The sequence below is a fragment of the Hipposideros armiger genome, unplaced genomic scaffold, assembly GCF_001890085.2.
Source record: "Hipposideros armiger isolate ML-2016 unplaced genomic scaffold, ASM189008v1 scaffold_210, whole genome shotgun sequence".
Taxonomy (NCBI): Eukaryota; Metazoa; Chordata; class Mammalia; order Chiroptera; family Hipposideridae; genus Hipposideros; species Hipposideros armiger.
Genome location: NW_017731560.1, coordinates 520,776 through 536,847, shown reverse-complemented (window position 1 = coordinate 536,847; position 16,072 = coordinate 520,776). Strand labels below are relative to the sequence as shown.

The following is a 16,072-nucleotide window of genomic DNA, read 5'->3' as shown; positions in this document are numbered from 1 at the left end:
GAGGGCAGTGTCACTGGCCCTCATATGTGGGATCCGAACCGGGGCCCTCTGGCATCCCAAGTGAGTTCTTAACCATCGCGCCACTCGGCCGGCCCCCTCTGCCAATTTTTTAATTGGATTGTTTGTGGGTAATTTTTTGGTGTTAAGTTGTATGAGTTTTTTATAAATTTTGGATATTAACCCCATATCAGATAAATCATTGGCAAATATCTTCTCCCATTCAATATAATGTGTTTTAGTTTTGTTGATGGCTTCTTTTGCTGTGCAAAAACTTTTTAGTTTGTTGTAGTCCCACTTGTTTATTTTTTTCTTTTGTTTCCCTTGCCCAAGGAGAAATATCAGAAAAAATATCACTAAGAGCAATCAATGTCAGAGAGCTTACTGCCTATGTTTTCTTCAAGGAGTTTTATGGTTTTGGGTCTAACATTTAAGTCTTTAATACATTTTGAGTTTACTCTTGTATATTGTGTAAGAAGGTGGTCCTGTGTCATTTTTTTTGCATGTATTTGTCCAGTTTTCCCAACACCATTTATTGAATAGACTGTCGTTACCCTACTGTGTGTTCTTGCCTCCTTTGTCATAGGTTAAATGACCATATAGACAAGGGTTTATTTCTGGGCTCTCTATTCTGTTCCATTGATGCATGTGTCTGTTTTAAAATAAATAAATAAATTTTATTGGGGGAACAGTGTGTTTTTCCGGGACCCATCAGCTCCAAGTCAAGTAGTTATTTCATTCTAGTTGTGGAGGGTGCAACTCAGTGGTCCATGCGGGGATCGAACCAGCAACCTTGGTGTTATAAGCCCTGCATTCTAACCAACTGAGCTAACCGGCCACCCTGTATGTGTCTGTTTTTATGCCAACACCATGCTGTTTTGATTACTATAGCCTTATAGTATAGTTTGATTCCAGGAAGCATGATACTTCCAATTTCTTTTTTTTTCAAGATTGCTGTGGCTATTCAAGGTCTTTTGTGGTTCCATATAAATTTTAAGATTAATTGTTCTCGTTCTATAAACAATGCCATTGTTATTTTGATAGACATTGCATTGAATCTGTAGATTGCTTTGGGTAGTATGGACATTTTAATGATGTTAGTTCTTCCTATCCATGAGCACAGTATATGCTTCCATTTATTTGTATCTTCTTCAAGTTCTTGTTCAGTGTCTTATAGATTTCTGAGTACAGGCCTTTTATCTCCTTGGTTACATTTATTCCTAGGTATTTTATTTATTTTATTTGATGCCAGTGTAAGTAGGATTGTTTCTTAATTTTTATTTCTGACAGTTCATTATTGGTGTTTTAAAATGCAAACAATTTCTGATTATTAATTTTGTATCCTGCTACTTTACTAAATTCATTTATCAGTTTTAATAGTGTTTTGGTGGATTCTTTGAGATTCTGTATATATAGTATCATGTCATCTGAAAATAATGACAGTTTTACTTTTTCCTTTCCAATTTGGATGCCTTTTATTTCTTGTCTGATTCCTGTGGCTGGGACTTCCAATATTATGTTGAATAAAAGTGGTGAAAGTGGGCATCTTGTCTTGTTCCAGATCTTAAGGAGAATGCATTTAGCTTTTTCCCTTTGAGTATGAGATTAGCCGTGGGTTTGTCATATATGGCCTTTATTATGTTGAGGTATGTTCCCTCTATTCCCATTTTGCTGAGAATTTTTATCATAAATGGATGCTAGATTCTATGAAATGCTTTTTCTGCATCTGTTGATATGATCATATGATCTTTTTTTTTAAGATTTTATTGGGGAATTTGGGGAGGGAACAGCGTTGGGGAATCAGGGAAGGGGAACAGACAAGTTGCTGTCCTTTTGTTCTTCAGTCTAGTTGTGGAGGACGTCGCTTCACTGGCTCATGTTGGTATTGTGGTCATTGCGTTCTTCCCAGCTGAGGCAGATCTGTCGCCGGCCAATGGACGGCTGCTCACGGTAGCTCATGCCGGCTGCCGGCCACTCACGCTGGCTCATGCCGGCTGCTGGCCACTCACGCTGGCTGCTGACCTCTCACAGTAGCTTATGGCAGCCCACTGCAGCCCCACTGCAGCCTACGCCGTTGCCAGCGACTCACGGCAGCCCAACTCCAGGTTGAGCTGTTGTTCACTATCTTAGCTGTAGAGGGTGCAGCGTCACTGGCCCATGTGGGATCCGAACCGGTGGCCCTGTTGCTCAGAGCTCGCCCTCCCAAGCCAACTCTTAACCAACGAGCCACTCGGCCGGCCCGATCATATGATTTTTATCTTTCATTTTGTTTTTGTGGTGTTATCATGTTAATTGATTTGCAGATATTGAACCAAACTTGCGTCCCAGGAATAAATCCCACCAGTTCATGGTGTATGATCTTTTTAATGTGTTGCTGTATTCGGTTTGCTAATATTTTGTTGAGGATTTTTGCATCTATGTTCATCAGGGATATCAGCTTATAATTTTCTGTTTTTTGTAATGTCTTTGCCTGGTTTTACAATCAGAGTAATGATCACTTTGTAAAATGAATTTTGGAACATTCCCTCCTGAATTTTTTGGACTAGCTTGAGAAGGATAGGTGTTAATTCTTTGAATGTTTTGTAAAATTCACCTGTGAAGCCATCTGGTCCAGGACTTTTGTTTCTTGGGAGTTTTTTGATTACTGATTTGATTTTGTTCATAGTAATTGGTCGGTTCAGATTCTCTGTTCCTGATTCAGTCTTGGAAGATTGTATGTTTCTAGGAATTTATCCATTTCTTCCAGATTGCCCAATTTGTTGGCATATAATTGTTCATAATATTTTCTCATAGTTATTTGTATTCCTGTGGTGTCAGTTGTGACTTCTTTTTCATCGCTGATTTGATTTATTTGTGTCCTCTCTCTGTTTTTCTTGATGAATCTGGCTAAAGGTGTATCAGTTTTGTTTATCTTTTCAAAGAACCATCTCTTGGTTTTATTTGATCTTTTGTATTGTTTGTTTAGACTCTTTCATTTATTTCCAGTGTGATCTTCATTATTTTTGTTTTCCTTTTACTCAGGGTTTTGTTTGCTATTCTTTCTCTAGTTCCTTTAATTGTAAGGTTAGATTGTTTATCTGAGATTTTTCTTTTTTCTTGTGGTAGACCTGTATTGCTATGAATTTTCCTGTTAGGACTGCTTTCACTCTATCCCATAGTTTTTAGGTCATTGTGTTTTTATTGTCATTTGTCTCAAGGTATCTTTTGATTCCTTCCTTGATCTCATTGTTGACCCATTCATCATCATCATCATCATTATTATTATTATGTTTAATTAAAGTTTATTGGGGTGAGAATTGTTAGTTAAGTTACATAGGTTTCAGGTGTGCAATTCTGTAATACATCATCTGTATATCACATTGTGTGTTCACTACCCAGAGTCAGTTCTCTTTCCATCACCATATATTTGATCGACCCATTCATTATTTAATAACATGGTATTTAGCCTCCATGTGTTTGTGTGTTTTTCAGTTTTTTTCTTGTAATTGATTTCTAATTTCATACCATTGTGGTCAGAGAAGATTCTTGATATGATTTCAATCTTTTTTAAATTTATTGAGACTTGTTTTGAGGCCTAACATGTGGTCTATCTTGGATAATGTTCCCTGTGCACTTGAGAAAAATGTATATTCTGCTGCTTTGGGATGAAATGCTCTAAACATATCAATTAAATCCATCTGGTCTAGTGTGTCATTTAAGGCTGCTGTTTCCTTGTTGATTTTCTATCTGGAAGATCTGTCCATTGGTGTCAATGGGGTGTTAAAGTCCCCTAGTATGATTGAATTACTATTGATCTCTCCCTTTATGTCAGTCAATATTTGCTTTATATATTTAGGTGCTCCTATGTTGAGTACTTAAATGTCTAGAAAGGTTATATCATCTTGTTGGATTGATCCTTTTATCATTATGTAATGTCCTTCTTTGTCTCTTATTATAGCTTTTGTTTTAAAGTCTATTTTGTCTGATATAAGTATTGGAACCCCAGCTTTTTTGGGTTTCTATTCACATGAAATATCTTTTTTCTATCACTTTACTTTCAGTCTATGTGTGTCTCCATCTGAAGTGGTGTCTTAGAGACAGTATATGTATGAGTATTGTTTCTTTTTTTTCAAGTTTTATTGGGCAATTGGGGGAGGAAACAGCACTGGGGAATCGGGGAAGGGGAACAGACAAGCTGCTGTCCCTCTGTTCTTCAGTCTAGTTGTGGAGGACATCGCTTCACCAACCCATGTTGGTATTGTGATCATTGCGCTCTTCCCGGCTGAGGCAGATCGGTCGCCGGCCATCGGATGGCCACTCATAGCAGCTCACGTCGGCTGCCGGCCACTCACACTGGCCACCGGCCACACACGGCAGCCCACTGCAGACCCACTGCAGCCAACGCCGTCTCTGGTGACCCACGGCAGCTCCAGTTCAAGCTGTTGTCCACCATCCCAGCTGCAGAGGGCACAACGTCACTGGCCCATGTGGGATCCAAACCAGTGGCCCTGCTGCTCAGAGCCCGCGCTCCCAAGCCAACTCTCAACCAATAAGCCACTCTGCCAGCCCATGTATAGTTCTTGTTTCTTATCCATTCAGGTACCCTGTGTGTTTCGATTGCAGCATGTATTCAATTTACATTTAAAGTGATTATTGCTAGGTACATAATTATTGCCATGTTATTATTCATCTTTATGTTATTTTTCCCCATTCTTTTTTTTTTAGATTTTTATTGGGGAATTGGGGGATGGGAACAGCGCTGGGGAATTGGGGGAAGGGGAACAGACAAGTTGCTGTCCCTCTGTTCTTCAGTCTAGTTGTGGACGTTGCTTCACTGACCGAAGTTGGCACCATCATTGCGCTCTTCCCTGGTGAGGCAGATCAGTCTCTGGCTTCTGGACGGCCACTCACAGCGGCTTGAGGGCCGCTCACGCTGGCTGCTGGCTACACACGGTAGCCCATGGCAACCCACTGCCACAGGGGCTGCAGCCTACGCCGTGGCCGTCGACTCATGGCAACCCAGCTCCAGGTTGAGCTGTTGTTCAGCATCTTAGCTGTGGAGGGCAGTGTCACTGGCCCTCATATGTGGGATCCGAACCGGGGCCCTCTGGCGTCCCAAGCCAGTTCTTAACTAACGCACCACTTGGCTGACCCTCCCCATTTTTCTTAAAGAAGTCCCTTTAACATTTCTTGTAATACTGGTCTGGTGGTGATGAACTCCTTTAGATTTTTCTTGTCTGAAAAGCTGTTTATCTCCCCTTCAATATTAAATAATAGCCTTCCTGTGTAGACTAGTCTTCGTATAACTTCGGATATTTCATGTCAATCCCTGTTTTCTTGCAAAGTGTCTGTTGAGAAATCATCTGACAATGTTATGGGAACTCCCTTGTAGGTAACTAGTTGCCTTTCTCTTGCTGCTTTTAGGATTCTCTCTTTGTCTTTAAATTTGCCATTTTAATTATGATGTGTCTTGGTGTGGGCCTCTTCCAGTTCATTTTGTTTGACACTCTCTGTGCTCCCTGCGCTTGTATGTCTATTTCCTTTGCCAGGTTAGGAAAGTTCTCAGTCATTATTTCTTCTAATAGGTTCTCAATCCTTTGCTTTCTCTCTTCACCTTCTGGTACTTCTGTGAGGTGAATGTTGTTATGCTTGATGTTGTCCCAGAGGTCTCTTAAACTATCCTCATTTTTCTTGATTGTTTTTGTTTTCTTTTTGCTGTTCCAATTGGGTGTTTTCTGCTACCTTGTCTTCCAAATTGCTTATTCAATTCTCTGCTTCATGTAGTCCAGGGGTCTGCAAACTTTGGAGATGGAAGAGCCGCTAGGGGTCAGCTAACTGTGGCTCGTGAGCTGCAGGCTCTGAAGTAAAATTGAAAATGAAAATAAAACTATCATAGTTTCATTTATAAAATTTTTCAAGGATATTATTCACATAATGGTGATTATGTAAAAATATATTTATGGCTCTCAAATAATTTTTGAATTGTTGTGAGGGACAGGATTGGCTCTTCCAGGGGTCGACAAACTATTGAGATGAAACGTACCCAAAGAGCTGCATGTGGCTCGTGAGCCACAGTTTGCCGATCCCTGATCTAGTCTGCTGGTGATTCCTTCTAGTGCAGTCTTCATTTCAGTTCTTGTATTCTCCACTTCTGATTCATTCTTTTTTATGGTTTTTATATCCTTATTTGTGTTTCATATCTCTTTGTTGGAGTTCTCACTATGTTCCTTGAGAATCCTTATAACCATCGTTTTGAGCTCTTTATCTGGTAGGTTACTTGCCTGCGTTTCGTTTAGTTCTTTTTCTGGATTTTTCTCCTGTCCTGTCATTTAGGACATGTTTCTTTGTTTCCCCATTTTGGCTGTCTCTCTGTGTTTGTTTCCATGTATTATGTAGATCTCCTATGTCTCCCAAGCTTGGCTGGGTGGCCTTATGTAGTTGGTGCAGTGTGGGTCCCAGTGGTACATTCTCTGTAGTCACCTGCACTGGGTCCCCCGGGAGTGTCCCTTTTGTGGGTTTTACATGGCTCCCTGTTATAGTTGAGTCTTAATTGCTATTGGCATATCAGTGGGTGGGATTGACCCTCAGGCATACTGGCTGTGGTGTTTGGCCACATCCACAGCTTACAGTCTGCTGTGTGTGTGTGTGGCTTACCACATGCAGCAGAATTCGCGCCAGTAGGCTGTGGTGCTTGTTGAGACCACCCTTTGGGAGTGCCACTGGGGTAATTGGGTGGCACTCTGCTGTGGTCTGATGCTGTCTTCCAGGTATGTTGGTTCAGGGGCCTCTTGGGAGAGTCTCTACTGCAGGCCCAGGTCACCCACTGCCTTTGACCAGCTGGAGAATACCGGCTACAAAGTGATCCATGGTTGGTTGCTGCTTGTGCTGGACCTGGAGATATGTGTTAGAGGCAACACTGCAAACCTTGGCTGGCTGCCACCATTACTGGGCCTGGGGCAGCTCCACACAAAACAATGGACACCTTGAGTCCTGCTGCTGCCTGCCGACTCCCATTAGGCTCAGCTGCTGATGGAGCCTTGTGTGTTATGCAAGTTGGATGACCTGGGGAGTTACGGAGTCACCAGGCAGGGACATGTTTTCACCAGGTTAATGTAGATTCTTGTTTGGTGCCAGGGCTGGGCCTGGGGTTACTCAGCAAAAGTCTCAGAGCACACTGAAGCCAGATGGTGCCAGCCTGGTGCCTGCAGACCCCTGAGAGTTTCTCAAGAAAGAGTGCAATGTGAGCAGAGCTGGCTGCTCACTGAGAAAGTGTCTCAGGTGTTGAACGAATTTGGTGGGGCTGGGACCCAGGGAGTCATCAAGGTGGAGTGAGTGGGTAAAGCAAGCGGAGTTCACCAGGCCAGTGCAGATTCAGAATTGGACGTGTGTGTGTGTGTGTGTGTGTGTGTGTGTGTGTGTGTGTGAGTGTGTGTGTGTGTATAACACAGGAAAGATCGCGCCCACCTGCCCATTGCATGGGAGGAGCGTTCTACACAGAAAATGGTGACTGTCCCTCCAGTTCTTGCTTTGAAGCCACACAACTCAGTTTCTCTCTCCTGAGTCTCTGATGCCTCCTGAGTCACTGTCCCTCCACCAGATCCCAGGGTGAGTGTCTGTGAATGAGTGAGTTGGTGCATGGGCCCTTTAAGAGGATGTCTGGGTCTCCCACAGTCTTCCTTCCCAGTTGGAAGATCAGAATCACCACTGTTTTTCATAGCCAGATGTTGTGCTCCTTTTCCCAGCCTTGTACTCAGGGCTGGGGAGCCTGGTGTGGGGCTAGGGTCCCTCATTCCTCTGGGGGTGACCTTTGCGCCTGAGATATCCATTCCAATTCTCAACCGCCACACACAAGTGTGGGGTCGCCTGTTCCATGTCTCTGCCCCTCCTATAAGCCTTGATGTGGCTTGTTTCTTTATATCCTTAGTTATAAAATTTCTGTTCAGCTAGACTTCAGATGTATCGCCAGGTTGATAGTTCCATAATTTATTTGTAATTTTAATGTGGTCATGGGAGGAGGCAAGCACAGTGTTTATCTACTCTGCCATTTTGGGTTGCTTTGAATTCTTTTAGGATGTGTGTTAGTTTTTTGGATTTTAATATTATTTAATTAAATACACAAATCTATTGGGGTTGTAATAGGTATTACATTACATTTATGTGTTATTTTTATACTGTTATCTGCCTATCTAAGAAAATAGTATGTCTTTCCATATTTTCAGATTGAATTTTATGCCCGTTAATAAAATTTTTATAGTTTTATTTATCTAGTTTCTGTACTTCTCATATTGAGTTTATTCCTAATGTTTATATGCATAGTATTGTTAGTGAAATATTTACTCACATTTCCACTTGATTTCTTTTTTCCCCTCCAGCTTTGTTTAGATATAATACATACAACATTGTGTAATTCTAAGGTGTACAACATGTTGATTTGATACTCTTTTAGGGTGCTTTGAAAGCATCCAAACATTTGTATTATTTTGTTTTATTTTAACTGTTTTTCCCACTAGCTTCTTAGTGAATTCCATTTTGAAAAATTCTGGCCTGTTTTAGTTGGACTATGGGGATATAGATTTGTGCACATCTGAGCTTGAACTGCTGAGGGATGGGATGAGGATGGAAATGGTGGGAAGAAAGCAGAAGTGAGATGTGTTGGCACAGCTGGAGTGCCTTGACTCCTTGTCACAGCATATTGTTGGCAAGGTTAGCTCTATTTTGCCAGATAACTGGGCCTGGGGTCCAGGCCTGAGCCGTCATGTTGTGATCTCCGCATTTAGCGCGTTTCTCTCGATAGAACAGTGCGTTCTTGAGTTCATACATATGTTTTTTTTTTTTTTAGCTGAGCCATCCTGCTACCTTTTGGCAGCTCAGCGGCAGCTCAGCCCGGGCCAGGCTTCGAACCACTGTTGCTCAGAGCTCAAACTCTTGAGCAAGCTCTTAACCAACTGAGCCACTTGGCTGCCCACCCCTCATATGTTTATTTTTATTCTAGCAAGTTTTTGTCAACTTATACTCAGCATTCAGTGCTGTATAGCAGGTCCTCAGATAACATCATTTTGTTCAACTTAGTTTCATTATAACGTGGATGAGATGCCATAAGAACTTAACTCTTATTTATTTATTTATTTATTTATTTATTTAAGATTTTTATTGGGGGAATTGGGGGAATTGGGGGAATGGGAACAGTGCTGTGGAATTGGGGGAAGGGGAACAGACAAGTTGCTGTCATTTTGTTCTTCAGTCTAGTTGTGGAGGACGTTGCTTCACTGGCCCAAGTTGGCACCATCATTGCGCTCTTCCCGGGTGAGGCAGATCAGTCGCCGGCTTCTGGACGGCCGCTCACTGCGGCTGCTGGCCGCTCACGCTGGCTGCTGGCTACATACGGTAGCCCGTGGCAACCCACTGCCACAGGGGCTGCAGCCTACGCCGTCGCCGGCGACTCATGGCAGCCCAGCTCCAGGTTGAGCTGTTGTTCAGCATCTTAGCTGTGGAGGGCAGTGTAACTGGCCCTCATATGTGGGATCCGAACCGGGGCCCTCTGGCATTCCAAGCGAGTTCTTAACCATCGCGCCACTCGACAGGCCCAACTCTTATTTATATTAATTATCCTGTGGTAAAATGTGTTTCATTATACACCATTCTGCTTAACGTTTGCAGAACCTATTGATGACAATACGTAAGGGCTTACTGTATTGGGAATGCTGTGGTGGTGGTGGTGGTGGTGGTGGGGAGAACAGAGAAAAGAAGATGGATGATTCCCTTGTATCATAGCACTTCACGGGTGGATGAACCATGAACTCTCTCTCCCAGGTGCTGTCATATAAAGCACATGGAAAAGAATATTAAGGTGGCATGCTGGTACTCATATCATTCTCTAATGACTAGCAATCCCCATCCTTCTAAGACTTGTGATGCACTGTTATTGTTTGATTTCACAGCATCCACCGTACTCTGCAAAAAAAGGAAAAATGTTCCATAAGGCAGATAGTCTAAATATCAAAGTGAATTGAAAAAAATATTCTGTTTTTAGAATTATTCTGTACAGTGAGGATGCAGTAAGACCGGCACTCGCATATGCTGCAGGTGGGTGGGTGTGCAAATTTATACAATCTCTCTGGGAAGCAGTTTGACAATAATATGGACTTTTGGATCATACCCTTTGACCCAGCAATTCCAATTCTCTTAGGATTTAGCTAATGGAAATTAACAGCTTTAAACGAATTATTGTAGAAGGATTTCTAGTGCATCATCTTCTTTTTCTTTTCTTTTTAATATGGGCCTAGATATTTTAATGTCGGCAACTTCATATATTACTGCTCAGACTTCAACATGCTTTTCTTCTTTATGTTTTAAAAATTCATTTTAACACATGGACATATTCTTGAAGAAGGGAGGAGGGGATTGGGATTGGGGTGGTGATCAAAGGGGATTTAGCTTTATCTGTAATATTTTAAGTTTTTGCATGCAGCATTATTTAAATAGTAAAAATCCAGAGGCAATTTAAATGCCTAACAATATGGAATGGTTAAATAAGTATTAGGACATGCATGTGAGGGAATATTATATTGCCGATAATAATGTTTTGAGAACAAAATTAACAACCATGGGAAAAATGTTTACTGTATAATCTTAAGTGAAACATACATCTTAAGTGACATACAATGTGGTATTTATAATATTTCAAATTTAAAAAATTTATGTATGTTTATCTGTTAAGAGAAGATAAAAAAAATACACCAAAATGCATGAATACCCTTGAGTTGAGAGACTGTCAGTGATTTTTTTTATTCATATTTTCTGCTTTTTCCAAAATTTTTCCAATAAACATGTATTACTCTTATTTTAAAATAGCTTTTTTCTGATTCTAAGTATTAGTAGTCCTTTTTCATGCATCTATTTTATTGTTGCAAGATAATATCCTTTTATACATGTTGCTTTTTGGCATACATTTTCATTTTTCAGTATATTGAGAATATTTCCCTGTCATCATTCGCTTGCCTACAACATTTTAAATGGCTGCATAATATTCCATCCTATGCACGTATATCATAATTACTTAACCGACCTCCTTTTGCAACATTGAAGTTATTTTCAATTTTTCACAATTAAAAGGGGCTCTGTGACAAATATCCTTGTGTCAGCATCTTTTGTACATCTCTTTGTAATTTTGATAAATTCCTAAAAGTAGAATTTCTGGGTCAAAATAAACACGTTTAAAATTTTGGTAGCCACTGCCACATTGCTTACTGGTAATGTATAAAATATACCATCTCCCCATCCTTGCAAACACTGAGTATTTTTATTATTTTTAATATTTGTTAATATAGGTGGAAATGGTATCTGTGTTAATTTTTATTTCTTTGATTATGAGTGAAATTGGAGGTTTTCATATGTTTTTTGGCCATTTTTATTTCTTATTGTATGACTGCTTTTCTTTGTAATCAGCCAAAAAACTTGAAGAAACACTTATTCGTATGTACACAGAAGAATTGCATGACACTTAGTGGAATTTTGGGGGGACACTCTGATGTTGAGAGTCTACTCTGGAAATGCTAGTCTGGAGAAAACAGTGGGCCTAGGGAACCTTTGATTACTCCCATTGGTTTTGGAGAGCTGGTGAGACTTTTGGCTTCAAATAATGGCTAGCAGTGATGTTAACTGTCTTTACTGATCTACAGAAGCTACCAATGGTGCTGTGCCTCAGGGCCAGCGACCACCCCCTCGTATCAAGAATTTCCAGATAAACAACCAGATTGTGAAGCTGAAATACTGTTATACATGCAAGATCTTCCGACCTCCCCGAGCCTCCCATTGCAGCATCTGTGACAACTGTGTGGGTGAGTAAAACCACTAGGACTTTGTCTGGGTGGAAAGGCTGAGTTGAAGAAGAGGGTTAGGGTGACTTTTCTCAGGAAAAATCAGTAGGAGTGGGAAGATAGATTTATATAGGAAGTAAGCTTTTGAACAACTGTAAATCAACTTTAATTCTGTAGATTAAATTGGAATTTAAATATCTTCCAGTCTAAAATTAAAAAAAAACAAAACAACCCAAAACCAAAACACCTCTTTGGTAAATGAGGAAATAATTTACCTGTTTTCCAAATCTAGATTTTCCTGTACTAGACCTGTTTAAAGTGTAATCCGCCTTACATAGTGGGAGGAGAACCCTAGTCCACTGGAGGGCAGCATCGGGGAAGGAAGGGCTATGTAAGTAGTAGTGGTCCAAAGAAAGTTGCTAGCATTTATAGAGTTCCTACTATTTTATATATACTAGGCACTGTGCAAAGTGCTTTCCCTTTCTCTCATTTAAGACTTGTAAGAACCCTATGAGATAGGCATTACCGCATTTTACAGATGAAGACATAAGTGAAGCACCTTGGTGTAGGTTCATATAATTAGTAAGAGATGAAGCTGGAACAGGCCTGATTCCAAAAGCCTCATTTCTTCTTTCTCTGCTGCTGCTGCAAGGATGGAGGGCATATGTGTGCATAATACATGGGTCAGTGCTTCTATTTGCATGTATGTGGCTTAATTGTAATCACTGCCTGGGAAAGATCAGAAACAGGGAGTAAATATGTCTATTGATAGGCATATATGCAATTCCTTATAGTGTCAATAGGTATACTTCCAGGATTCTTTATATATACCATGGAACAGGCCTAAGTACATTGCTTTCCTCTTATTAGCCAATACTTTAGGCAAAGGTTGAGATGTATCTTCTTTTATATGGTAAAAAGCTGTATGCAGATGGGATTTTTATGAATTGAAACTCATGTGAAATGAACCAGGAAACAATATTTCAAGACGGTCTGATGTGAAAGTTTTCATAAGGAATTCCCTCTCCTTATTAATATTCTTAAATATAAAGAAATAATACAAATTAATTTTTTTAAAAAAGAGGCAGTAGCATTTAAGTAAAAATATGGACAGTTCATAAAACAAGAAATACAATTTGCTAGTTAACATGAAAAAAAGTTTATCCCTATTAAAAATCAAAGAAATAACAATTAAAACAGGATCTTTAAATCTAGAAAATAAGCAAGGAAAACCTGATAATGCTTAGTCCTACATGGTAGGAATGAAAATTGGGAAAAAAAATTTGGAAAGCAACCTAGTAAGATTCATAAAAGCGTTAAAACATGCATAAACTTTGATGCCAGTGATTCCCTTTCTAGGGATATATCCTAATTAGGAAAGTGGTAAAAGATTAGGTATGGAAATATTTACCTCAGGATTATTATAATAATAAAAATTTGATAAACCTAATTGTCCATCAGTAGATAAATGGTTGAATAAATTGTGGGACAATAGACTTTTAGAGGAAAAACTCACACCAGAAAACAAAATAAAATAAAACACAAGATAGGCTACATGTATAGTGTGATCTCAGTGACACATTTAAAAAAATGTAAGTATATATAAAGAGATATGCAAGAAAATACTTCTGGATGCTTCTAGTTATTTATAGATTGTGGGATTTTGAGTCATTATATTTCCTTCATTTAAAAATATTTTTCAAGTTTTCTATAATGAGCATATATATTGCTTGTATTGTCAGAAAAAAGTATGATTTAAAATATAGTAAAATATATTTGTATAGATTTGCATTTCCAATGTTTTTATATGGCAGGTTTGCTTAGAGTAAGACTTGAACATGTCATTCTTCTCTACATCTCCCTTCCGTTTTCTGAAAAGATACATTGTAGCCCTTTATTTTTTTGATCAGTATTACAGCCTTATTTTTTTTATCAGTACACAGCTTATTGTTCTTTAGCAAGTATATGTTTTATTCTTTGTACTTTTTTGTTCATTAAAATAATATATGTTCATTGTAGAAAACATGGGAAATACAGAAAGTGGAAACAAAACTAATTCCTAACTCACTCTCCATTTTGCTGTATTTCTTTCCAGTCTCTCTCATGTTTGCTAAATTAGATCACACATGATAGACTTTTTTTTTGGTTTGTTTTGTTTTTTAGTTTCAGGTGTACAAAACAGTGCAATAGTTATACTTTTTACCCCTCACAAAGTGACAACCCCTTTCCTCCAATCCACCGCTGCACACCCCGCTCTGACATCATCCATATCTGTTACAATTCCATTGACTCCACTCTCCACACTATACACCAATCCCGTGACTATAGGTGTGTGTGTGTGTGTGTGTGTGTATATATATATATATATATATAATTATAATTGACATACAATGTTATTCAATGTCAGCTTCAGGTGTACAGTGCAGTGGTCAAGCCTCTACACCGTCCATGAAGTGGTCTCTCTAACGAGACATGTGACCATTTGACACCATACAAAATAATTACAACATTATTAATTATATTCCCCAAACCATCTTTCATATCCTGTGGCAATATTGTAGTTACCAATTTATGCTGTCTAATCCCTTCCCCTTATCTCTCCCATCTAGCAACCATCGGTTTTTCCTCTGTATCTCTGAGACTACTTCTGTTTACTTTGCTCATTCATTCAGTTCTTTAGATTCCACATATAAGTGAGATCATAAGGTATTTGTCTTTCTCCAATTGACTTATTTCACTTAACATAATGTCCTCTAGGTCCATCCATATCGTTGCAAATGGTAAGCTTTTGTTTTTCTTTATAGCTGAGTAATACTTCATTGTATAAATGGACCACAGCTTCTTAATCCATTTCTCTACCGATGGGTATTTTGGTTGTTTCCAAGTCTTGGCTATTGTAAATAGCACTGCAGTAAACATAGGGGTGCATATATTTTTTCAAATTAGCATCTTGGGTTTCTGTGAATAGATACCCAAGAGTGGAATTGCTGGGTCATACAGTAGTTCCATTTCCATTTTTTTTTTAGCTGAGCCATCCTGCTACCTGTTGGCAGCTCAGCTTGGGCCGGGCATCGATCCGCTGTTGCTCAGAGCTCGCATTCTTGAGTGAGCTCTTAACCAACTGAGCCACTCGGCAGGCCCTCATTTCCAGTTTTTTGAGATACCTCCATACTGATTTCCATAATGGCTGCACCAATCTGCAGTCCCACCAACAGTGCACCAGGGTTCCCTTTTCTCCACAACCTCGCCAGCACTTGTTTGTTGGTTTATTGATGATAGCCACTCTGACCAGAGTGAAGTGGTATCTCATTGTGGTTTTTATTTGCATTTCTCTGATGATTAATGAGGTTGAACATTTTTTCATATGCCTGTTGGCCATCTGTATGTCCTCTTTAGAGAAATGCCTCTTCATATCCTCTGCCCATTTTTTAAATTGGGTTGTTTGTTTTTTTGGTGTTGAGTTGAATGAGTGTTTTATAAATTTTGGATATTAACCCCTTATCATATATATCATTGCCAAATATCTTCTCCCATACAGTAGGCTGCCTTTTTGTTTTATTGATGATTTCTTTTGCTGTGGAAAAACTTTTACATTTGATGTAGTCCTGTATGTTTATTTTTTTCTTTTATTTCCCTTGCCTGAGGAGATATATCAGTAAAAATATTACTCAGGGTAATGTCTACAAATTTACTTCCTATGTTTTCTTCTAGGAGTTTTATGGTTTCAGGTCTTACATTTAAGTCTTTAATCCATTATGAATTTGTTCTTGTACATGGCGTAAATAGGTCGTCCAGTTTTATTTTTTTTGCATATGTCAGTCCAATTTCCCCAGCACCATTTGTTGAATAGACTGTCTGTACTTCAATGTAAATTATTGCTTCCATTGTCGTAGATTAAATGACCATATATGGGTGGATTTATTTTTCTGGGCGCGCTATTCTGTTCCATTGATTTATGTGTGTTTTTATGCCATTGCCATACTGTTTTGATTACTATAGCCTTGTCATATGATTTGATGTAGAATAGCGTGATACCTCCCACTTTGTTCTTATTTATCAAGATTGCTGTGGCTATTTCGTTTTTTTTTATGGTTCCATATGAATTTTAGAATTATATATTCTATTTCAGAGAAAAAATGTCCTTGGTAGCATGATAGGAATTGCATTGAATCTATATATTGCCTGAGGTAGTATTGACATTTTAACTATATTAATTCTTCCTATCCATGAACATGGTATGTATTTCCATTTATTTGTATCTTCTTTGATTTCTCTCTTCA

General features: G+C 39.2%; 1 protein-coding gene across 7 annotated transcripts in view; it reads left to right on the top strand.

Moving 5' to 3' along the window:
- ZDHHC9 (zDHHC palmitoyltransferase 9) overlaps nt 1–16,072 on the top strand; it is a 57,428-nt gene that overhangs the window by 14,706 nt on the left and 26,650 nt on the right. For all 7 annotated transcript variants that reach the window (XM_019653945.1, XM_019653939.1, XM_019653944.1 and 4 more), the window contains one exon: nt 11,655–11,813. In XM_019653945.1, coding sequence (XP_019509490.1) covers nt 11,655–11,813 — 159 coding nt within the window. The remainder of the gene's footprint in view (nt 1–11,654; nt 11,814–16,072) is intronic.